The sequence below is a fragment of the Lampris incognitus genome, chromosome 3, assembly GCF_029633865.1.
Source record: "Lampris incognitus isolate fLamInc1 chromosome 3, fLamInc1.hap2, whole genome shotgun sequence".
Taxonomy (NCBI): Eukaryota; Metazoa; Chordata; class Actinopteri; order Lampriformes; family Lampridae; genus Lampris; species Lampris incognitus.
In genome coordinates, this window is record NC_079213.1 from 85,401,816 (window position 1) to 85,425,716 (window position 23,901).

A 23,901-nucleotide genomic window follows, 5' to 3' on the forward strand; every position below is an offset into this window, starting at 1 on the left:
AAGAAATTTTGTACTAATGCTAGTAATTGGAGTGAGTGGATGTGTTCATGTCATATAAAAAGAGGGTAGTTCCGTCCAATAAATGCAATCAGATGGAAATGGTGAAGGTTTTTCTGTGACTTTTTTTGGGGTTATTTTACAGTATAACATTTATTTTGGTTGCAATACAGGGCAGTGAAATTAACTTCATTCTTGGCCCTAGGAGTCTTGTTTGCCCACTTATGGTAATCATAGTAATTATCAAGATTGTTTGATAAATTTCTGATGCTCACTCAGCAATATGTTAGAAATTGGCGGTAGCAGAAATATTACGATATTACTTTCAAAGCAATTTCATCACAGACAACCTATCTGCATTCCGGTCATTGATTTCCATCTGATCCCAGTCCACATGCTCCAGTGCCGGGTTTTGTAGCGACCTCTATGTGTCTATCGTAGCAGCACAGAATGAGGGCAGTGGGAACAGAAACACTATGGCTGCCAGTCTGTCTCTTACTCAGGTAACACTGTCTTTCATATCAAATCTAACGATCTGAAATTATTTTCGCTCGCTGTGTACTGTTTACTGACATTTGGGATATTCCGAGTTCCTTCTGGGAGGCAAAATGGTGAGCGTACGGCGATCTTTACCCTTCTTTTTGGAAGTTCTCCCCTGCCATGACTGAGAAAAGTTTTTGCCTAATCTCTGGGGACTGCGTAAGGGCGTAGCTAGCTAACGTTAGCTCGCTAGCTAAGTGCTAGCGTGCGTGTGTGCGCGCGCGTAGTACGAGGCAGGTTTAGAGTTGTTTTATGAAACTTCACGAAACAGTTGGGATGTAAATAAACTTGTTTTGTACTGCCTTTGTTGACCGCAGGCTGTAGGACCCTGGACTGTAATACGGGCTGCATGTGTTTTGTTGTTGCTCTACTGTCAAAATTGCTTCGATGTGAAGCTATGGCTGTTGCTCGCTGCCACCAGTATTGCAACTTTTACTGGTTTGCTAAGTTGCCAACCTAGTTATGTTGAAAACCACCTTGATGATTATCGAGCTTGCAAGGTGGTTGAGCCCAGTTACCAAGTAAATGTATCGCTGTTAATCTAGTTGTTTACTCTTCAATGATTGCATTAACGTGCCGTCCGTGAACTCTAGAATCATCTATCTGTATTTGCTGTGAATGTCTGGAGAAGTCTGCTGACGAAGAGACCGTTTTCAAGATCAGGTTTCCGGTTTTGCTCCCAGTTTGGGGATGTGTAGTCCAGCTGTCACAAACTTGGTCTGTCGTGGTTCAGACACAGAAAGGAGCATTGGTGGTTTCTTGTAACAGCGGGAAAGAGCAGGTTGTCAGCGATCTTCTGAGAGATCTCGTCAAACTCTCCAGCATAGCTAGTTAATTGCTTAGGCTGCAACAGGTGTGATCGACCTCGCTGACAATCTTGATGTTTATTCCAAAAACATTGTTCTTTGAAGATAGCTGTGAATTCATTGCTGTTTTGAATAGTGATCATGTATTTAAAGGAGATAAGCATGTTGCAGTGTAATTTCATGGCTTTTCAGTCTTTTCAGCTGGCCTGCATGTAGTGGCTGTAGCTGTTTGTAGTAGTCCTCCTCCTCGTGTATTTGCAGTGGGTGGATTAGGGGGTAGAATGTTCTAGAGCAGACTGGACCGGCCTGTCTGCCCCTCTATGGTAGAATATCATTTTATCTGCTTCAGTTTTGTATAGGCTAGCTGGAGAATGATTGAGGGGTGTTTTTTCAATGCTGTGCAGTTAAAGAGTCACCAGTACAATGACCACAGTGTTGTGGCTGCCAACAGTTCCAGGCACACTATTGTGTGCCATAGAAAAAGTGGCATGGGCCAGAGAAAGATGTGTGTGTGTGTGTGTGTGTGTGTAAATAGCCATTGGATTATGAATCAACCATTGACATAGTTTACAGGCAGCGAGGCCGAGTGTCAGCAATGTTTTTCTTGCATGTCTCATCCTTTGTGCCAAATAAATCTTAAACAAGAGTGTAAATCTTTAACAACACTGAAATATAAGAAGATTCTTGACATTCTGCTGCTTTTGTCTTAGCTGGGTTTAATTGGATGTATAACTGAGGGAGCAGTGCCTCTAAGAGATAGCCTTTTCCTTTTGTCCAAGTGGTCATTGCTGAGATTCATTTACAATACTGAGGTTTCCTCCTTTTATGTCCCTCATGTTACATAGGCTTAAAGATTTAACAGCTCAGAAAGCTGTAGCTTGGGCTTTATGTTGCGTACTGCTGACTCGTCTTCCTGTGCAGCCCAGTGATGCAAAATCTAATGAAAAAAGGAAATGGGGGGGGGGGAGAGGAAATGACATAATGCAAAATCAATTGTAGTCAGTCGAGATACACTGTCATTCTGTGAGTTGACCATCAGCAGCCAACAGGATGAACAGCTTTTATCATGAAGCCGGAATAAGATCAGAAGTCAATGCCTGTCTGCCTGGAAATTGGCAGAAATTGGCTCTGCCATCAACCTGCACTAGACCATTGTATAATAATGGAGGATACATCTGCACAGACACACACCCACATTATTGCATTAGTCCAGATAATATATAGGGCTTGCCTGACACTGCCAGGAAACATGGCAAGCGTGTTTAGAGCGTCTCTTTCATAGAGTCATTAGTGGAATTACTGATGTTAATGCTATCATGTCTTGGGTCATGCCTATAGTGTTCCTTCCCAGACCTGCATGCTAGTCCTGTTAAATTGTACAGAAATGAAAGAACTAACTTAGATACTATTCATTTGTGGACAGGACTCAAAAGACAGGCCTTATGTGTTGGCAGTAACTGTGATCTGATTGTGTTACAGTTTAATCAGAAGGGGTGGAGGGTGATCAACAGAGAGAGAAAACCAACTGTTTGAGGCGCATATGAACATGATGATAAGAAATGCTGCTAAGAAGAAACATATTGATTGGAGTCTGTGCGTTTGCCTTCCCCATCTGTAATGGATCAGCACAGTTTATTGGCAGCTACGTTGGCCCTGTGGAGGACAGGCTTGGCCAGCAGTCAAAAAAAACACTTGTTGATCATTTTAGCTTGTGGACTCGATCTGTACAAGTTATAAAGGATTTAAAGTAGGCCCAGTATTGAGCACAAGTATATTTTGTATTTTAGACACATTTAGAGTTGATTTTCACGCTCAAACCTAAAAGGTGCCATTTGCATAAAGGTGTAGAATTACGGTCATATTGCCATGTACTAATACATTTCTTTCAAATGAAACACTTAACTTGGTAAAGCAGCTGCAAATACGCAGGTTTTTTTCATGGTGATGAATAAGGCGGAACATCCATCCATTATCTGAACCGCTTATCCTGCTCTCAGGGTCGTGGGGATGCTGGAGCTTATCCCAGCAGTTATTGGGTGGCAGGCAGGGAGACACCCTGGACAGGCCGCCAGACCATCACAGAACATTAAACTCTAAAATGTGACAATATTCATTGTATATTTAATATGGAACAGGTTAGGTGCTAAACCTTGCTTCTTTTGCACATTTTGTCATTCTGTCATCCTTGGTCTTGTGTCTTAATTGCAAGAACATATTTAGATTTGTTTTTCTAAATGGATATAAGACGCAATAGAGGAAAAATGTCGCAGCCAGATGGCCCTGTGATGGCCTGGCAGCCTGTCCAGGGTGTCTCCCCACCTGCTGCCCAATGACTGCTGGAATAAGCTCCAGCATCCCCGTGACCCTGAGAGCAGGATAAGTGGTTAAGACAATGGATGGATGGATGGATAGAGGAAAAATGCTGTATGTCTGTACGGGGACTGTATTTTGCATTATGTGAAATTGTGACAAGTAGGGGAGATTTCTTTTTTCTTCAGGCCTCTTATATGTTTAGACTGTTTGTGTGTTTTTTAAAATAAAGAAAAAAATAATTATGAGATGAATATTTTCTATTAAATGTATTCAGTCTAAAATAACTTATTTTCCCCAACAGCTCTCCAGTGGAAATCCCGTCTATGACAAATACTATCGACAGGTAGGCAGCTATATTTTCACAGAACTTCTATTTTTAACATAATTCGTGCAAAATGAAGGCTTCACTGTCTTTTAAAGAGTAATGTTTCTCACACTCTTTCATAAATGTTTTGTATTTGACCTATACATGAGTCAATTTTTAAGCAGTGAATTTTCCTTTTATTCCAGTTAGACTGATTAGATTCAATCAGCATTTAATGAGGTTTTCTCAAGCAGTTCAGTGAGAGATATAATGTATATCTTTCTCTATCACACGGCATCCTCTCACAGACGAGATATTTCAAGTTATTCATTTTCATTCATTCATTCATTCATTTAATTTCCTATGGGAAATCTGGTTTATAGGGATATTTTATTCACTGTAAAAGCACAAAACAAATCGCCACATCTGATATAATTCTGACAAAGTTTTAAGTCCAACTGGGGAGTCAGTGGCTTACGTCATACTTTGTAACACGTATTACGAGTGGGTTTAATCATTGCACCAATGATTGCATATACAGTTGGCAAACATTGGATTTTTAAACCATTGCTCTCACTGCTCTCCCTGCGTAAGAGTTTCAGCTAAATGCCCAAAATTCAACTTGGCGGTAATAAACAGAGGTAAAGAGAGAAATGCATGAGACCCAGAGAGAAGCTGCATAGCATTAGTTGTGCTGTGCTAACCCTCTGGGGTGTTGTACTGAGCATTTATCTCTCTCCTCTCCTCTCAGATGTAGTCTCTGTGACTGATGATGGAAGCTTCTCCATGAATAAATGATGGGTCTCTTTGCCAAAACTGTCAAAGGAGCTAGCTAGGAGCCTGATGAAAGAGAACGAAGTGTAGCGGTTAGCTGAGACCCAATACCCAACAGCAAACGGAGTGCGAAGGGGAAAAATCTCTTTGGTTTATGGTTGTTATTGATTTAACTGTCAGCAGCCATTTCTGACACTTCTTGTCTTGTTTAGTCTCCTCTTCACAGCTCTGGCAGACCCGATTTTTATACTAGAGAATGCAGTTCACAGCACATTCAAATCATTCACCCATTGTCTATTTTCTGCGTTGGTTAAGGCTAAAAATGTAATTGTGTTTTTTTGTTTTTGTTTTTTTGCCAGAAGCACAGCATCATTACTGCTGGTGCACAGATGGAATGAGCTTGAACTTAACATGTTTTTTATCCTTTTTTTAATGTGTGTGTTTGGGTAATATGTTTGTATTTTTGTTTTCTGTTTGTGTGCATGCAGGTTGATCCGACTGGCAGCGGACGAGTGGCAGCAGCAGATGCTGCGTTGTTCCTAAAGAGGTCTGGCCTGGCTGACCTGGTCCTGGGGAAGGTGAGTATTTGAAAGGCTTAGATCAGCACAGTAGTGGTGCACAGGATGTGCCTGTGTCATTTGTTGACATTTCACCTGTCTGCTCTATCATTCCTTCTTGTAATAGTCAAGTGCAAATGTTAGCCTGAGAAATGAGTCATGTCGTATCAGCACCTCACCTTAATTTTCAATTGGTAAATCCCAAATGTTTTTGTAGATCTGGGACTTGGCAGACTCTGAGTGCAAAGGTTTTCTCAACAAACAGGTATGAGTAGCTTGTGGATATATAATGTCATAAATAATGTGTGCTTTGGATGCATTGTTTTAAGTGTAAGTAATTAGTAGGCTTGAGTCACTCACTGCCTTCTGTACTCCTCAGCAATTCTTCATAGCTCTCCGGCTGGTGGCTTGTGCACAAAATGGGCTGGAGGTGGCGCTCAAGAGCCTCAGTCTGGCAGTTTCTCCACCTAAGTTTGTATGTTCATGGCACTTGTCTCTACTACTCATATTAGGAATATGAGCCAAAACATTATGACCACTCACAGGTGAACCGAATAACGGTGATCATCTCCAAACAGAGGCACATGTCAAGGTCTGGGTAGATTAGTAGATGGTAAGAGAACAATCAGATCTCATTGTAAACCTGTTGGATGCAGGAGAAAAGACCTCATCGACTTTGACAAGGGCGAATTTGTTATAGCCAGATGACTGGGTCAGAGCATCTCTGAAACGGAAAGGCTTGTGGGGTGCTTCTGGTCAGCAGTGGTGAGTACCTACTGAACATGGTCTGAGGAGGGACAAACGACAAACCAGCAACAGGGTGTTGGGTGCCCAAGGCTCATTGATGACACTGCAATGCACGTTGCTGTGTAGCCGCAGACTGGTCAGGATACCCATGATGACCCTGTCCACTGTCAAAAGCATCTACAATGGGCACGCGAACGTCGGAACTGGACCTTGGAGCAGTGGAAGAAGGGCCCTGGTCCAATGAGTCCCATTTTCTTTTAGATCATGTGGATGGTCATGTACGTGTGCACCGTTTACCTGGAGAAGTGATGGCACCAAGATGCACTGTGGGAAGATGACAAGCCGGTGGAGGGAGTATGATGCTCTGGGTAATGTTCTGTTGGGAAACCCTGGGTTCGACCATTCTTGTGGATGTCAGTTTGACATGTGCCACCTACCTAAACATTGTTGCAGACCAGGTACACCCTTTCATGGTAATGGTATTCCCTGATGGCAGTGGCCTCTTTCAGCAGGATAATGCGCCCTGTCATACTGCACACACTGTGCGGGAATAATAATAATAATAAACTTGTATAGCGCTTTTCTAATACTCAAAGTCACTTTACAATAAACGGGGTGAAACAAGACGACAGATAAATATAACACAGGCATACAGGGGTGGATGGGAAGGGGGGCTACGAGAGGTAGAAGCGGCAGCCACACACGACGTCAGCAGTACTCTCCGACTTGGACAGATACAAAAGGGAAAGAAAAACAAACATCATAAATCACAGATGAAATCTGAAGAGGTGAGTCCCGACCAATGACCTGAATGTGGGCAGACTGCAGCAGTGTCCGATGTGCTTGGGGAGGAAGTTGAGGGAGGGGGCAGGTCGAGTGCTCCGTCCCCAGCCTGCCCCAGACCAGCGGTGGACGAGAGGATGGGCGGCACGAGAAGGCAATGGAGAAAAGGTGTGTCTTGAGATGGGATTGGAAGAGTGGGAGGGATTCTGAGTCTCTCATGATTTGGGGGAGTGAGTTCCAGAGCCTGGGAGCTGCCCCGGAGAAGGCTCGGTCACCAAAGCCATCGAGGTTGGACCTGGGGGTAGAGAGAAGGGGGACTGAGGTGGATCTGAGGGACCGAGAGGGTTGGTAGGAGGAGAGGAGGTCGGTGAGGTATGGGGGAGCCAGAGAATGGTTTGAGGAACATGATGAATTCTTCAAGGTGTTTCCCTGGCCTCCAAATTCTCCAGATCTCAGTCTGATTGAGCATCTGTGGGATATGCTGGACCGAGAAGTCCAAACCACAGCGGCTCCACCTCACAACCTACAGGACTTAGGTTTTAGTGCCAGATACCGTAGGCCAACTTCAGGGATCATGTAGAGTCCATGCCTTGGCGGGTAAGCACTGTTTTGGCGACACGGAGGACCAACAGCATAGTAGGCAGATGGCCATAATGTTTTGGCTCATCAGTGTATGTATATCTATAATCAGGACCTGACAGTTGTTCTGCCTCCTTTTCATTCATTTTTAAATGACAGCCGATACTAGACGTGTCAAAAGTAAAACACGGGACTAATGTTTAGCTCCCTGCATCATTGCTTAAGCTTTTACTGTGGATTTAAAGAAGAAAATAATAAGCTTTCATTTGAAACTGTACTTTTTCTTTTTGGCATATTTACTTATACTCAGGTGAATTAAATTCTGTTTATCCCCAGCATGACACTAGCAGCCCACTTTTACCAGGGGGTATGGCAATCGACATTCCCTGGGTTGTCAAGGTGAGATAGTCGCAACAAGTCTCTCCCCATTCATCCTATTGTATAATACTGGCTTCTACAGGGCTCCCATTTTAGTAACCCGTGCATCTAAAGATGAAATTACAAAACCAAATAAATAAATTAAAAAAAAGTATGTGTGCAATGTTAACGTTCAGTGGGCATTTGAGTATTTTCAATGAACCGTTATTTATTCAGTGGGCATTTGAGTATTTTCAATCAACAATTATTTATTCAATTCTTTTCTTCAAGTCTTCAATTATTATTCTGTTATGATTGATATAAATTTCTCCTCCCCTTTTGTTAAATGTTACTTGTTGAGCATAGTTGCACATTGGAGAAGAAAAAAATCTTGATGTAAATAGATCAACTGTTTTTTTTAAATTCCCTATGTAACAACATTGTTACAGCACTTAAGTCCATAAGAGTGATTAATTCCTTGGGCTTTCATCATCGTGTGTCTGTTTTTCTTTAGGCTGAGGAGAAGATGAAGTTTGACGCCATCTTTGAAAGTCTGGCTCCAGTGGGAGGGATGCTCACAGGGGACAAAGTTAAGCCCGTCTTGCTTAACTCCAAATTGCCTGTGGACGTCCTGGGCAGGGTATGACCCCCAGATGTGACTAAAAAGAAGATATGGCAAACCAAGCTCATAAGGGACATTTAGCTACAGATATGACAACATCAGTAGGTTAAACTTAGGTTAAAGCATATTTTTTGTTCGGCGATGGAGGAAGGTGCTGACAGTTTCATTTTGAATGGATCTCTGGGATTTAAAGTTGGCAAACTGATCACTGCAATTACCAGTATCTCCAAAGTTGTCTGGAAATTGAACAAAAATGACGATTTTCAGGATTTTAGCTTAAAACTCCCACTAAACTTGTTTTTCCTCAGAACTAGAGAAGGATCGAGGGCAGTAGGTGAAAATTTACAGTTAATTTTAAAGTTTACACAGTATGGCTTGATTTTATTGACAATGCATAGCCATGAAAATACATGATTTGTAACTCATTTTTTCTCAAGTACTATACAAAATCTTTAAATTTAGTAAATAATGAATTAAAATTAGAAATTTGTACAGGTGCCATTTTAAATAAACTCAAAAGACTCTTGAACACTTTCACCACAAAGACAACATATACATTTGACCAAATGTAGTAACATGGTAAAGTAGAAAATGACTGAACAACATACATTATACAATCCATAAACTGAACAAAGCTCTCCAATTAAACTAATTTTTATGCCATATTTTGTTACGTAAAAAGAAATGCAGGCTGCTGCAAGGCCAAGTTAAAAATGTATAACAAGAATAAAGCAGCTATATGCAATTTCTGTAGTGCTGACCTCTGTAATTCAGCAATGTGAATAACAACTGCAAAGCAAATAGACAAGACAAGCTAATCCAGACAAGGTCTCCAGCATGTTTACTGTCATCAGCTATTTTCTAATGCTTCAATAGATATCACTTTGCTGTGATTGCTGTATAGTTTGGTGAGGAATGCAGATGTGAGCCAAATCTTTGGGAAGCAGGGCATCGTAGGCTTTCAAACAACAACAAAATCCTAAACTGGCGCAGCTTTTAGTGTTTTTGAATGCAGAAATCTGGAGGCTGGGGAGGCTGAGACCTGTTCACTTTGTTTCAGTCAGCACCATTCAGCAACCCCTGCTGGTATTTACTGGTCATCAAGCTTCAGGAAAAATATTACAAATGGCGCCTTTTTAAAACATTGAAGATCAGAGGTTACAACAAAAGAGCATGAATAGGTTCTAATCAGTGAAATGATTGAGTTAAAAAAAAAGAAGAAAAAAAGCTGTGCTAATTTTCCACACTGATATAGCAACTAAAATTACTTGTTCATGCTTCTTGACCTGTGTGTGTGTGTGTGTGTGTGTGTGTGTGTGTGTGTTAAAGGTCTGGGAGCTCAGCGACCTTGACAGAGATGGAATGTTGGACAGAGATGAATTTGCGGTGGTAAGAAAAACACCCCAGTTAGCCTGTTAAAAACATACATTATAAATGTTGTCTGTCATTATTTCTGCCTAGCTCCTCATCAATATACCTCATTATCATTAAGTCTTTGTCAAACTTTCTAATTAGAGAGCACCTTGGAAAATGCCCCTGTATAGTCCCTCTATATAAACAGAGACAGTGTCTGTTTCTATTCTTATAGAGCAGCATTACAGTAGCCACTGCGTGTGAATGATAAGCCTGATCTTTAAAGTACATATAGTGTGTCACTGTTTGTTAGTAAGTAAAATGCTGATCCTACACACTCCTCATTACAGATTCTGTTAATAGAATAGCTACGGCTCAGCTGTGAGTTATGGCAAAACAGTTTTCATATCTGTGTGCATGCTTACTGCTTGCATAAAGACCCAGATATTTGCAGATCTTAAAAAGTTGCTATGAATTAAATTTGCAAGCTTAATTGGAACAAAATTCCCAATGGAAAATGTGAAATCGAGATGTGTTGAGGTGTAAAGACTGAATGACGGCAAGATGGTTTATTAATGGATGTTTGTTATTGATTGTTTTGTGTGTTATTGCCCTATCACAGGCCATGTATCTGGTGTACAGAGCTTTGGAAGGGGAGCCTGTACCCATGTCCCTACCCCCTCCCCTTGTCCCGCCCTCAAAAAGGAAAAAGCCCTCTGTGCCTCCCCTGATGCCCCTGTTGCCTTCACCCCCTTCTGCCAAAGATGGTCGCTCCTCCCACACTGGGTCTAAGACCATGCCTCATCCCCCTAAACCAGCCCCTGCTCCAGCCCCAACACCAGCAGCCTCCCCTGTGAGTACCGGTCCCATCACTACTGGTTGTAAATCTCTGGGATATTGAAGAAACACACAAAAGAAACTGGATTGATATTTTACAATTATTTTTTTGGCACATTTGAAAAATTGTAACAAGTAATGTTTAAAATGATTTCAAATTGGATAGTGCAGTGTGTTTTCCAAAAGAGTGACCGGGAAGGAGGGAATATAAAGGTAAGTGGATGTTGTGGCTGAACTGTTTTCTGTCTGAACAGTGTAGACTTCAATTTTAGATGAAATTACAAGGCAACAATTCTGTGTGCACACATGTTTATCTCATGTGTTTGCATGCAATCCTAAATGTGAGCCACTACCGATATGTCTGAATATATTGATATTCTTAAATACAGAGGTTCTCTTTTCTTTTCTTTTCTTTTCTTTTTTTTTAATATTCTTAGACTGTGTGATAGTCTATATTGGATATATCAGAATCAGAAATGCTTTATTCATCCCCGAGGGGAAATTGGATGGAAGAATATCTAATACATTGGATATTCCTAGACTAAAGTGACTAAATGTCCTACTTTTGGAATGTTCAAGGTTGAATTCTGACATTGATAGTGAAATGATGGCCCTTCGTTTTATTTATAGACTTTATTGGTAAACGGTTAAACTTGACTTTGGTTGTTGTACTTGAGTAAATGCTTGTTTGTGCTCTCCTCCAGTGGGTGGTGTCTCCAGCAGACAAGGCAAAGTACGATGAGCTGTTCAGCAAGACTGATGGGGATATGGATGGACTTGTGTCTGGACCTGAGGTCAGAGATATCTTCCTCAAGACTGGACTCCCGTCTGCCACACTCGCACGCATCTGGTAAGCAGGGAAGCCAAAGTTTCCCCCTTAAGTTCTCCTCCTGCTTTGAAACCATTTAAACATAATGTGGTGATTTATTCAGATTCATGAGTTACCTCCATCTCCTCCCAATGTTGTCATTCTCAGACTCAGAACCACTTTAGAGTTACACAGTTTCAGTTTCCACAATTAATTTTGATGTTAGGATATTGGCAATGTTGGAACATTTCATTGAGATGTAAGGATTAAGCACAGAAGGTTTTTTAACCTCTAACTGAGACAAATAATGATAATAATAATCATCTCTATATACCACAGTATTCAGGATTATCATTTGAGATGAACCTCATGGAGATCTTAAATCAGCACATAGTGATACACAGCAGACAACAGAATCTCTCATTACCTTCTCACTGTCATGGAGCACGTGGTTTTTACACAAGTATAAGTAATGGGCATCTGTCCCCCATTGTTCTGGCTGTCTGCATTGGCTTCCATAACCACTGAACATAATGTCTATTCCGACTATTAAAAATAGTCTTTGCCTGAGGTGGAAATCATTACTTAGTTATGTAATGTGGGCATCTCTCTCTCTCGCTGTCTGTCTCTCTCTCAAATTCAGTTTTCATGGCTCGGCATGACTATAACAAAATACAGTATTGCCAAAGCATTGTACAAATAACAAATGTTAACAAATAGACATACAGAAAGAAGACAATAATATATACATACAATACATAAATAAAAAGAAGGTAACTTAAAACCGAGGCCTGATGTAGATCAGCAGGTCATTCTGATTCCCTCATGTGGTGGCAGGCAGAGATAAACTGTCCTGCGAGAAGGCAACTTTCTTTCATTTCCCCCAGTATAATTTTTAGTTTTTCATTATCTGATTTAATAAAATGTGGATGGTTATTGCTGAATTTTGGGGAAATTTTTTCCCTGATAAGTTGAAATTTTGGGCACTGCGTGAGGAAGTGCTACTCTGTGTCTGCAGCAGTTCCTCCACACTGTTGGCATAGTCGCTTCTCTTTTGGCAGCCATGTTTTCTTATATCTGCCTGTTTCAATGGCCAGGCTATGAGCACTCAGTCTGTACTTTGTTAACATGTTTCTGTGTTTAACATCAGTCACTGTGGTTAGGTAGGTTGCCACAGTGTACTGTCTTTTTAGCACCAGATATCATTGCATTTTACTTGGTGTGTGATTTTGTGTTCCAATAGGTGAGGTACTTTTGTTTCTGTTGTGTTATAATTTGGTTGACTCTGATAGTTCTGATAGTCTCTCTCTCTCGCTCTTTCTCTTTCTCTCTCTCTTGCTCTCTGTTCATCATTGTCACTCCCTCACTTTCTGTGTCTGTCTTTTTTCCTTCCTTGTGTCTCTAACTTGCTTTTTCTTTCCATTACATCATCTCTGTCTCTCCCCTTTTTTTGTTTATGTCTTTTCCTGTGTGTGTCAATGTCTGCCTCAGGGAGCTGTGTGACATTGGTGACATAGGGAAGCTGACCAGAGAGCAGTTTGCCTTGGCTCTGTATCTGATTAATCAGAAGCTGAGTAAAGGTCTGGACCCTCCCCAGAGCCTGGCCCCTGAGATGATCCCCCCCTCAGACAGACACAGTATCAAACAGGTGAGCCACAGACAGTCAATCACATCCACTCTCTTTATACTTAGTCTCCTTAAGCAAGCTCTGAAGGAAAACTGGCCTTGCTATGAGTTAACTGTGATGATAATGTTAGGTGACAATAATAACAGGTAAGTTGATTATAATAACAATATTTATGATAATTGTGATAGGGATCCGCGGTGGTGTAGTGGTCTAAGCATCAGCTTTGTGTTGATATAGTTGCCCACTGGGTTCGCGCCTTGGTCTCGCTAGATCCGACTATGGCCGGATTCGATGAAGCAGCAATAATTGGCAATGCTGTCTTCGGGAGGGGGGCGGAGTCAGCTTGTGTTTGTCACATGAATGCGTCTCCGTGTGTGTCGGAAAAAGCAGTGGTTCGGCCTGGATTCGCTTTGTCATGGAGGTGGCGACGCATCTCTTTCGAGACTGCCGGCCAGAGAGATGCAGTTGGTGAATGCATACACGAGAGTGGGTGTTTGAACTAGAATAGGGAGCGATTGGCCCCTGAATTGGGAGAAATCAGAAATAAATGTATTTAAAAAAAAAAGATAATTGCGATGATCGTAATGGGAATGATAGTACAAACCCCAATTCCAATGAAGTTGGGACGTTGTGTAAAACGTAAATAAAAACAATACAATGATCTGCAAATCCTTTTCGACCTATCCAAAGGAGTTGAATAAAGTGCGACTGGACTAACCTGGACTAACTCCTTTGGATAACCATGACCTGGATGAATGAGAACATTCACAGACCTTTTTGACCTATATTCAATTGAATACACTACAAAGACAAGCTATTTAATGTTCAAACTGATAAACTTTATTGTTTTTTTGCAAATTCACTCATTTTGAATTTGATGCCTGCAACATGTTCCAAAAAAGCTGGGACAGGGTCATGTTTACTACTGTGTTACATCACCTTTCCTTTTAACAACACTCAATAAGTGTTTGGGAACTGAGGACACTAATTGTTGAAGCTTTGTAGGTGGAATTCTTTCCCATTCTTGCTTGATGTACAACTTCAGTTGCTCAACAGTCCGGGGTCTCCATTGTCGTATTTTGTGCTTCATAATGTGCCACACATTTTCAATGGGGGACAGGTCTGGACTGAAGACAGGCCAGTCTAGTACCCACACTCTTTTACTACGAAGCCACGCTGTTGTAACACGTGCAGAATGTGGCTTGGCATTGTCTTGATGAAATAAGCAGGGACGTCCCTGAAAAAGACGTCGCTTGAATGGCAGCATATGTTGCTCCAAAACCTGTAAGTACCTTTCAGCATTAGTGGTGCCTTCACAGATGTGCAAGTTACCCATGCCATGGGCACTAACACCCCCCCATACCATCACAGATGCTGGCTTTTGAACTTTGCGCTGATAACAATCTCGATGGTCCTTTTCCTCTTTAGCCCAGAGGACACGACGTCCATGATTTCCCAAAACAATTTGAAATGTGGACTCGTCAGACCACAGCACACTTTTCCACTTTGCGTCAGTCCATCTCAGATGAGCTCAGGCCCAGAGAAGCCGGCGGCGTTTCTGGGTCTTGTTGATATATGGCTTTAGCTTTGCATGTTAGAGTTTTAACTTGCACTTGTAGATGTAGCGACGAACTGTGTTAACTGACAATGGTTTTCCGAAGTGTTGCTGAGCCCACGTGGTAATATCCTTTACAGAATGATGTCGGTTTTTATGCAGTGCCGCCTGAGGGATCGAAGGTCACAGGTATTCAATGTTGGTTTTCGGCCTTGCCGCTTACGTGCAGAGATTTCTCCGGATTCTATGAATCTTTTGATGATATTATGGACTGTAGATGATGAAATCCCTAAATTCCTTGCAATTTTACATTGAGAAACGTTCTTAAACTGTTGGACTATTTGCTCACGCAGTTGTTCCCAAAGTGGTGAACCTCGCCCCATCCTTGCTTGTGAACAACTGAGCCTTTCGGGGATGCTCCTTTTATACCCAATCATGACACACCTGTTTCCAATTAACCTCTTCACCTGTGGAATGTTCCAAACAGGTGTTTTTTGAGCATTCCTCAATTTTCCCCAATCTTTTGTTGCCCCTGTCCCAGCTTCTTTGGAACGTGTTGCAGGCATCAAATTCAAAATGAGTGAATATTTGCAAAAAACATTAAAGTTTATCAGTTTGAACATTAAATATCTTGTCTTTGTAGTGTATTCAATTGAATATAGGTCGAAAAGGATTTGCAAATCATTGTATTCTGTTTTTATTTACGTTTTACACAACGTCCCAACTTGATTGGAATTGGGGTTTGTAATTGTGATGCTAAAACAGTTTTGTAATATTAAGATATGTTGATGTTTTATGACAAAAAGATGCCCATGATGATGGTGGTGATCATAATTATTCATAGCAAATTTTTTTTACACCTAATAGTAATTAAAATATTATTGAGCATGATGGTGATGTGATGATGATAAAGATGATGAATGAAATTAAATGCTAAAATGATCAACAAATATATTGATGTTACCATGTGATATTTATGATGATGATGATGATGACAGTATAATGATGAATGAAAATTATTATGGTAATATAAGGCTGTTATATAATAACTAGAAGAACGCGGTTTGGTTATCCACCTGTCTAAATCTCCCTCCTCTTCATCCTGCCAGCTAACCGCCTTCCCCCTGCCCCTAAACCCCCCCCACTCCAACTACCTCCCCCCAAATGCTCGTAATCATCTGAAATGCCGAGAAAAGTGGTTTTACGCCATTTTTAGAAAATGCATATTTTGCATAATTATGCATAACTTTGCATAATTCTATTTTAATTTTCTGCTATTTTTCTGGTCCTCTCTGGAACAATACCTATCACCTCCAAAAAAAATTCGGATCATAAGTGCATATATTTTGCATAATGCCAAAACATTTTTAAGTCCCAGAAATTTTTTTTTATATAGGTGAAAAAAATCAAAGATGCTCAGAATCATATGAAATGCAGAGAAAAGTGGTTTTTAGCCATTTTTAGAAAAATGCATATTTTGCATATTTATGCATAATTATGCATAATTTTAATTTTCTGGGGTTTTTCCCTTACTCTCTGAGACAATATCTACCACCTCTAAAAAGAATTAGGATCATAAGTGCTTTAGTTTTCAGTCCCGCTATCTACACTAACACCACACACACACACATTACGAAAATATATGAGTAGATAAAACCGATATTGATGATGATAGAAATGTTTTAACGAAAAAGTAATTTTAGAAATGTATTAATATGAACTACTCAATTTATTCATATAAATAGCCATAGCTGTTGAATAATACTCTCAGAAAGTGATATTTATGACAAAGAATAATAACCATAATATTGATAAAGTTTATAATGATAATAGTAATTGTTATGCTAAAACTTAGTCATGTTATTACATAACCAAATGTCAAAAGTTTATGGCATTTATAATAATATTGATATTGTTTATAATGGTAAAAATAAAGTTGGAATATTAATTGATCACTGATACCAAATATTAGCAATCCATAGTAAATGTAGTTGCTTGGACTCAGCTACAAAGCACTAACAAAAAGTATGTCTTAAATTCGATACTGACAGCTTGTGTGTTTCTGTATGTTAGCCACAGTGCTTATTTTAGTAACCTCTGCCAAGCTGGCATTATCAACAACACCAAAACAATGTCTCGCTCCAGATGACATATTAGTTAAGATTCATGTTATTCAGTGTTAAACATTTTGATGCTAAAGGTCAGATTTCTAGCACCCCCCCCCTTTTTTTTCGTGATTGATTTCTTCCTTCCTGTCTCTTGAGATGTGTATTTGTGTATTTTGTTTTCTTTTAGCTTGTGGCTGCGTCTTCCTGTCTCTCTCTATGTGGATCTCTTTTATTTTCTGTGTATCTGCCTTTCACACATGATGCCTCGGTCACCTTACACGTTGGGCTCTCCCTCTCGATGGAGACTCTTCTGAGTGAGTGAATGTTAGTTAGCTGGGTAAACCACATCTCAATACTCTAGAGAGGCTGCCTCTACTCTCTGTCTCCCTCACTGCTGATAATTCTTCATAATTACGTTGGTTTTTAATTTATACTATTTTTAACAAAGTTTCTTTAGGTTACAATTACCAAGAAATAATTTAAGCGTAGTTAATGATAATAACAGATCAGGAAGTAGGGATGCACCAAAATAAAACCATTGTTTTGGCTGAAATGGATACCAAATTTTTACATTTATTTCAAAATGTATGTAATTGTTTAAATTGAATTTGTGCTGCAACTAATGATTATTTTGATGATCGACTCAGTAGGTAAAAAGTTAACTATTTCAAGCATTAAACTAAGTTTTTTTTTTTAAATGTATAACAATCATTTCAAGAAGAGGGAGGATCACAGGGTGACATATAAGGTGGTGACGGGAGAACATAGCTAGGCAGCATTGGATGGTGGTCTGTAGAATGACTTTGGAGACCAAGAAGAGGAAGAGAGTGAAGGCAGAGCCAAGGATCAAGTGGTGGAAGTTGAAGAAGGAAGACTGTTGTGTGGAGTTCAGGGAGGAGTTAAGACAGGCACTGGGTGGTAGTGAATAGTTATTGGATGGCTGGGCAACTACTGCAGAAACAGTGAGGGAGACAGCTCAGGAGGTATTTGGTGTGTCATCTGGACCAAGGAAGGAAGACAAGGAGGCTTGCTGGTGGAATGAGGAAGTACAGGAAAGTATACAGAGGAGAGGTTGGCGAAGAAGAAGTAGGATAGTCAGAGAGATAAAGAAAGTAGACAGGAGTACAAGGAGATGTGACAAAGAAGGATAGGATTAGGGATGAGTATATTAGAGGGACAGCTCAGGTTGGACGGTTTGGAGACAAAGCAAGAGAGGCAAGATTGAGATGGCTTGGACATGTGTGGAGGAGAGATGCTGGGTATATTGGGAGAAGGATGCTGAATATGGAGCTGCCAGGGGAGAGGACAAGAGGAAGGCCAAAGAGGAGGTTTATGGATGTGTTGAGGCAGGATATGCAGGTGGCTGGCATGACAAAAGAAGATGTTAGAGGACGGGAAGAGAGGGAAACGGATGATCCGCTGTGGCGACCCCTAATGAGAGCTGCTGAAAGTAGTAGTAGTTGTAGTAGTAGTAGTTTCAATTCATAACAGTGAAATGAAGTGAATGAATTCAGTAATTAATTATTAATCACTGCAGTGATTAATTCATATTAAATGAAATAAATAGATGCAGTGAAGCACTGATTATAAAATAGAAATGCAGAGCATGTGTAGGCCAGATTTTCTGTTGCAGAAAAAATCAGAATATTTGTATGTGTGATGATACAAATCTTTCTTTTGAGATGGAATATGAAATTGAAATCTCTAAATATTGTGTTTGCATAGCATTTACTTTTCATTTTCTCAAATTGTTATGACATCTTATTTTTCAGTTAAGTTTTAATACACCGAAAACTCTAATACACGGTGTTGGTTCGATCTTGAAATCATTAGAACAGGATATTGACACATTAATATTGGTCCTTATTGTTACTACTGCAGGTGCTGTAATGTCTGAAAAAGGATACTTCCTTTGCAAAAGTTTTCCAGTTGTTTGTAATAGTGTCAGTGGGACTTTATGAAGTATTCAGAGGCCAAATTATTCTTTTGAATGATGGACTGTCCGGTGTCAAATTACAACTAAGTTGAAAGTTTCTAAAGGGACAGTACAACACACACTACAGAGATTTTCAGAAACCAAGTCTCTATTAGCCAAAGAAAGATTAGGCAGACCTAAATCAACCACACCATCTTAAGACCAATATGTCGTAAATGGACTGCATTTATATAGCACTTTTCTAGTCTACTGGCTACTCGAAGCGCTTTACAATGTACGTATGCCTAACATCCAACCATTCACACACACATTCATACACTGATGGCGGTGGCTGCCATGCAAGGCACTAACCTGCTCACCAGGATCAGTTAGGGGTTCAGTGTCTTGCTCAAGGACACTTTGACACGCTGTCTGGAGGAGCCGGGGATTGAACCAGGAACCTTCCGATTACTAAACGACCTGCTCTACCTCCCGAGCGATGCCACCCCCACTCATTTAACATGTTTACATGACAGAACAGCATCTGCATCCAAAATTCAGAGTCAGTTGAAAAATGAATGCCCGATCTCAGTTAGAAAAACTAGTCAAAAGGCGATTAGTAAAATGTGATCTTAATGGAAGAGTAGCAGTTTCCAAACCAATCGGCTCTATGCATAACTGTAGTCCACTGACTTCCGGTTTCTACTACAGCGATCATACCAGTTTCCTGGTTTTTGTTTTTGTTTTTTTTCCCTCCTTTTCTCCCCACTTGTACCTGGCCAATCACCCTGCTCTCTGAGCGATCCCGGTCACTGCTCCACCCTCTCTGCCAATCCAGGGAGGGCTGCAGACTACCACATGTCTCCATTGATACATGTGGAGTCGCCAGCCGCTTTTTTGTCACCTGATGGCAAGGAGTTTCGCCAGGGGGACGTAGCATGTGGGAGGATCACGCTACCTACCAGCAAACGGGTGAAAAGTTTCAAGTTGTTCATATCAAGTTATGTCCGTCCATCCGTCCGTCTATGGACGTAACTTGATATGTACAACTTGAAACTTTTCAGCTATTTGCTGGTAGGTCCAGGTGAGAGTTTGTTGACAATTCCGTGCATGTCATTGACATTTATCCATGGTAAATCTTGCAGGCATCACGAAAAATATGCCATTGTCAATAGTACACGCCAACAAACAGGAAACTGGTATGACCACTGCTGTAGAAACCAGAAGTCAGTGGACTACAGTTATGCACAGAGTGGATTCTTCAGCCTCAAAACAAATTGAAATGATAAGCATGGGGCAAAAGATCTGAAATTTCACTACTGAAGACTGGGAAATTGTTTACAGATGACCAAAAACTTCAGATTTCATTTAATAATTTTCCAGTTTATGTGAGGAGATGGCCATTTGAATGAGAAACCTCAAACCTACAGTCAAACATGGTGGTGACAGCATTCACCTTTAGGCCTGTTTTGTCCTTTCCAAAGCTGATGGCTTGCACAGGATCAACTATAAACTGACCAAAGACAAGTATTACTCCATTTTACAGAGGCATGCTGCCTCTTCTGGCTATAAGTTAGGTGGAAAAGGATTAATTTTACAGCAGGATCCAGGTCGAAAAACATGTTGAAGCTTTGCTGGAACTATTTGAAGTTTTATTTTTCATGGCTTTCCCTCCGCAAACGTCAGACCTTAACCCCAATGGACATGAATGAGATTGAAAAGGCATGGGGCGTGGGCGAGTTGTTCTCCTACAACACTGCTACATTCAGCCCCACCCTCAACCCCCCATGCCTCCACTCACACACACACACACATACACGCACGCACACACACACACCACCATCACTGTGATCTTGATTTTACCGCTCCCCCCCCTTTTTTTTTCAAAATGCGAGTAGGTAGTGACAGGTTGAAAATGGGTCTTCACTTACTGTCTAATTATTGAGCCAAATTTTGTTATCGATACTCTACTAGACAAGATCTTTGGTGCACCCCTATTAGAAAGTGATTTTTAAATTCCACATGGAAAAAGAAATGAAAGGATTGAGAACGGTGCTTTTGCATCTGGCCCCTGTGCAGAGTGATAGTTTTGGTATGAAGTAGTATTCTGTGAATGAAAGGAGACAGAGGGGAGAGAATGCAGCATTCACTCTATTGAGATACACCCACTTTCCTACATCTGAGATGCAAATTAGACTTTCAGTCCTTTTGTTTAGAAAATCCAAGTTGATTTGATTTTGTCTCAGGTGGGGGGGATGGAGGATAGGGGAATAAACAGTATTGATCTCTATATATTTGATGTAAGAAGATAAAGGGGAAAAAAAATCAAGAAGATTATTTCAGATTGTCTTGGACCCAAAGTTCTCTTTCTAGGATCCCACCACTAGGCCCTCTTAGTGTCTCTACATTATGTACATTTGAGATGATCGCCATTTTGCCTCAAAAGCAGGTGAGAGTCATTAAACACAGTCAGAGGGGAAATCAAACAGTTGAACGGTTCTGTGGCATTGCAGAGAAGTAGGGTTTATGGAAAATGTATAAAAAAATGTCTGAAACAGTCTATTGAAACCATTTGAGCACTCTTTGAAAGTTCAGGGAGTAATATCTTGGAAGATACTGATAACTGAGGTCTTTACATTTTAATGTGGGTAGTGACTTCCATAAACATAAGACTGATCCATGCAAGGCGTTTCCCGTCATTGTAGAAGTTGTGCAGTCAGTTTAGAGCATGTATGTTGCCTTGCTCCAAAGACCTCATTCACCTTTTCCCTTAGAGATTTCTATGGAGCAAGTTGAACAACATTTCTCACCATCATACAGAGAGCCTCACAGGGTGCTGTTCTAAACTGTACAGAACTTGCTCATCTCAAATGTACATTTTTAAATAACCCCTGCAACATTTTTTCCATTTCTTCTTATTTGTGTCTTGTCAGTGGCTACATAACAGTTCGATCATTCTAGCTCTATCATTCATCTGATTATGCATTGCTGTGACTGTGTTGTCTGTCACATTTTGAGGTGATGTAATGCTGCAGAATAACTTGACACAATGCAGTTTAGTAGTTCTTAGCTTGGGTCAAAGTGTAATCAGTTTATCAGTGTTGACATGTTTTTGTTGGTGTTCGCCTGCAAAATTGTATTTACAGCCTTCCCTGAATTGTCCTCTGCCTTGCTTGATCTCCAGAATAATACCGTCAACCTGGCAGCTGACTTCTCCGCCATTAAGGAGTTGGATTCGCTGAGTAACGAGATTATTGACCTACAACGGTAAGCCTTAGTTAAGAAATAAACGTAACTAAAGTTGCATTTATATTTTAGCACTTAACTGACTCTTATCCAGAGATACTTAATGTAAAAAATGAATGCAGTTGTAAATCAAGTTAAAGGAATAATTTTTGAATAAACTTAGCAAACACATGCATGTAAGGGAAAAGGAAAAATCTTTTAGATCAGGTCTGTATCTCAAATTCACACAAAATGCAGGTCAGGAAAAAAGGACCCCTCACAAGTTTGTGCTGTGGACTGCAAGAGAATAGATGTAAAACTGATGCATGTAGCTGTTGTTCTAACATGATGCTGTGGTGAAAGCTCAATGGAAAAGAATCACGATTTTCAACATAATCTCTCTCTCTCTCTCTCTCTCTCTCTCTCTCTCTCTCTCTCTCTCTCTCTCTCTCTCTCTCTCTCTCTCTCTCTCTCTCTCTCTCTCTCTCTCTCTCTCACTCTTTATATGTGTGTGTGTGTATAATATAAAATGCATTACATTTATATAGCGCTTTTCTAGACACCCAAAGCGCTTTACATTGAAGGGGGTAACTCACCTCAACCACTACCAATGTGTAGCACCCACCTGGGTGATGCATGGCAGCCATTTTGTACCAGAATGCTCACCACACATCAGCCTGAGGTGGAGAGGGAAGAATTATTGAGCCAATTACATGGGGGGATGATTAGGTGGCCAGATGGAGAGAGCCAGATTGGGAATTTTGCCAGGACACATATAATACATATTGTTTTGTTACATATTTATGTAATAAAAGTGAACACTCCTCTGTTCAGCTTCGCTCCCCTGCTGTCAAAGAAGAATAATCTTGGTCAGCCAAAAAAACTGAGTGAACAGCATTTGGCTTTAAGATCTTTTCTAACAGACATTTCTACTTGAATATCCCTGTCATAATCAGCCTGGGTGAAATGCAAGCTGCATAACCACATATTTCTAACGGATGATCCGCTGTGGCAACTCCTAACAGGAGCAGCCGAAAGTTGTAGTAGTAGATAACCACATATTTCTAACCGTAATGGCTTGGTGTGCTTCGATCATAAACAGGGTTTTTTTATCACTCTCAACCATTGCCTGTGAAGGTGAAAGACAGTGAAAATTTAGCATTCCTTGTTTGAGCCTCCTCGTCCTGCTGCATCCATACACAGTGCATGACTGAAATGTTTACAGAAACCAATGTATTTTATCTTTCCTCCTCACACTTAAAACTCAATGAAAGGATAAAAAAATGAAAATCCCAGTTTCATTGTTCTGATCAAATGTAAGTGTGGACACATAAAGTTGCATGGTAAATACTAGCCTATGTGTGCACATAGCCCGTGTGTGCATAAGCCCAGTCATTGCCTGTGTACTGCAACATGGGAACTATAGGAACACCAAGAGAGGATGAAATAAATAGACAGGGGAATTTTCTTTGTTGATATGGTCTATGATAACCATCAACAACTAACTGAAATTCACATTAACAGCATGAGTGTTCTCCTTTATGTATCTTGCTGGATTAGGGTGGCAAGGTGGTCTTTTGTTAATTTCTTTTGAAAATTAAGGTTACCTGCTCTATGGAAGCCATGCTAGCTAGCTGCCCAAAAGAGAATGATCCCCTTCTGCTTAACACCCTGTTTAAGTTTATCAAAATCAGTATATAACCTCTGGCTTGGTCGGGCGTCCCTACAGACACAATTGGCTATGTCTGTGGGTGGGAAGCCGGATGTGGGTGTGTGTCATAGTTGCTGCACTAGTGCCTCCTCTGGTTGGTTGGGATGCCTATGCAGGGTGGAGGGGGAATTGAGGGGGGGGGTAGCGTGATCCTCCCACGCAGTACATCCCCCTGGTGAAACTTCACTGTCAGGTGAAAAGAAGCGGCTGGTGACACCACATGTATCGGAGGAGGCATTTAGTAGTCTACAGCCCTCCCCGGATCAGCAGAGGAGGTGGAGCAGTGACCGGGACAGCTCGGAAGAGTGGGGTAATTGGCCGGATACAATTGGGGAGAAAAAAATCCCCCTCAAAATAAAAAAATCAGTATATAGCATTTGCTG

At 40.7% G+C, this 23,901-nt stretch overlaps 1 protein-coding gene across 1 annotated transcript; it reads left to right on the forward strand.

Annotated features, from left to right (window-relative positions):
* Window positions 1-470: 470 nt before the first annotated feature.
* On the forward strand, window positions 471-22,626 carry eps15 (epidermal growth factor receptor pathway substrate 15). The gene is made up of 13 exons (XM_056276221.1): window positions 471-500; window positions 3,958-3,999; window positions 5,223-5,312; window positions 5,509-5,556; window positions 5,671-5,766; window positions 7,737-7,799; window positions 8,272-8,397; window positions 9,709-9,768; window positions 10,355-10,585; window positions 11,274-11,419; window positions 12,869-13,025; window positions 21,767-21,849; window positions 22,356-22,626. The coding sequence occupies exons 1-13, from the start codon at window positions 474-476 to the stop codon at window positions 22,387-22,389; spliced, it is 1,203 nt and encodes a 400-aa protein (XP_056132196.1). The 5' UTR covers window positions 471-473; the 3' UTR covers window positions 22,390-22,626.
* Window positions 22,627-23,901: the final 1,275 nt, after the last annotated feature.

Excerpts from the sequence above, each read along its gene's own strand:
- eps15 (XM_056276221.1), top strand. The coding sequence starts at position 474 with ATGGCTGCCAGTCTGTCTCTTACTCAG. Across the intron at positions 4,000-5,222 it reads ATGACAAATACTATCGACAG|GTTGATCCGACTGGCAGCGG; the intron begins GTAGGCAGCTAT and ends GTGTGCATGCAG. Across the intron at positions 5,767-7,736 it reads CAGTTTCTCCACCTAAGTTT|CATGACACTAGCAGCCCACT; the intron begins GTATGTTCATGG and ends GTTTATCCCCAG.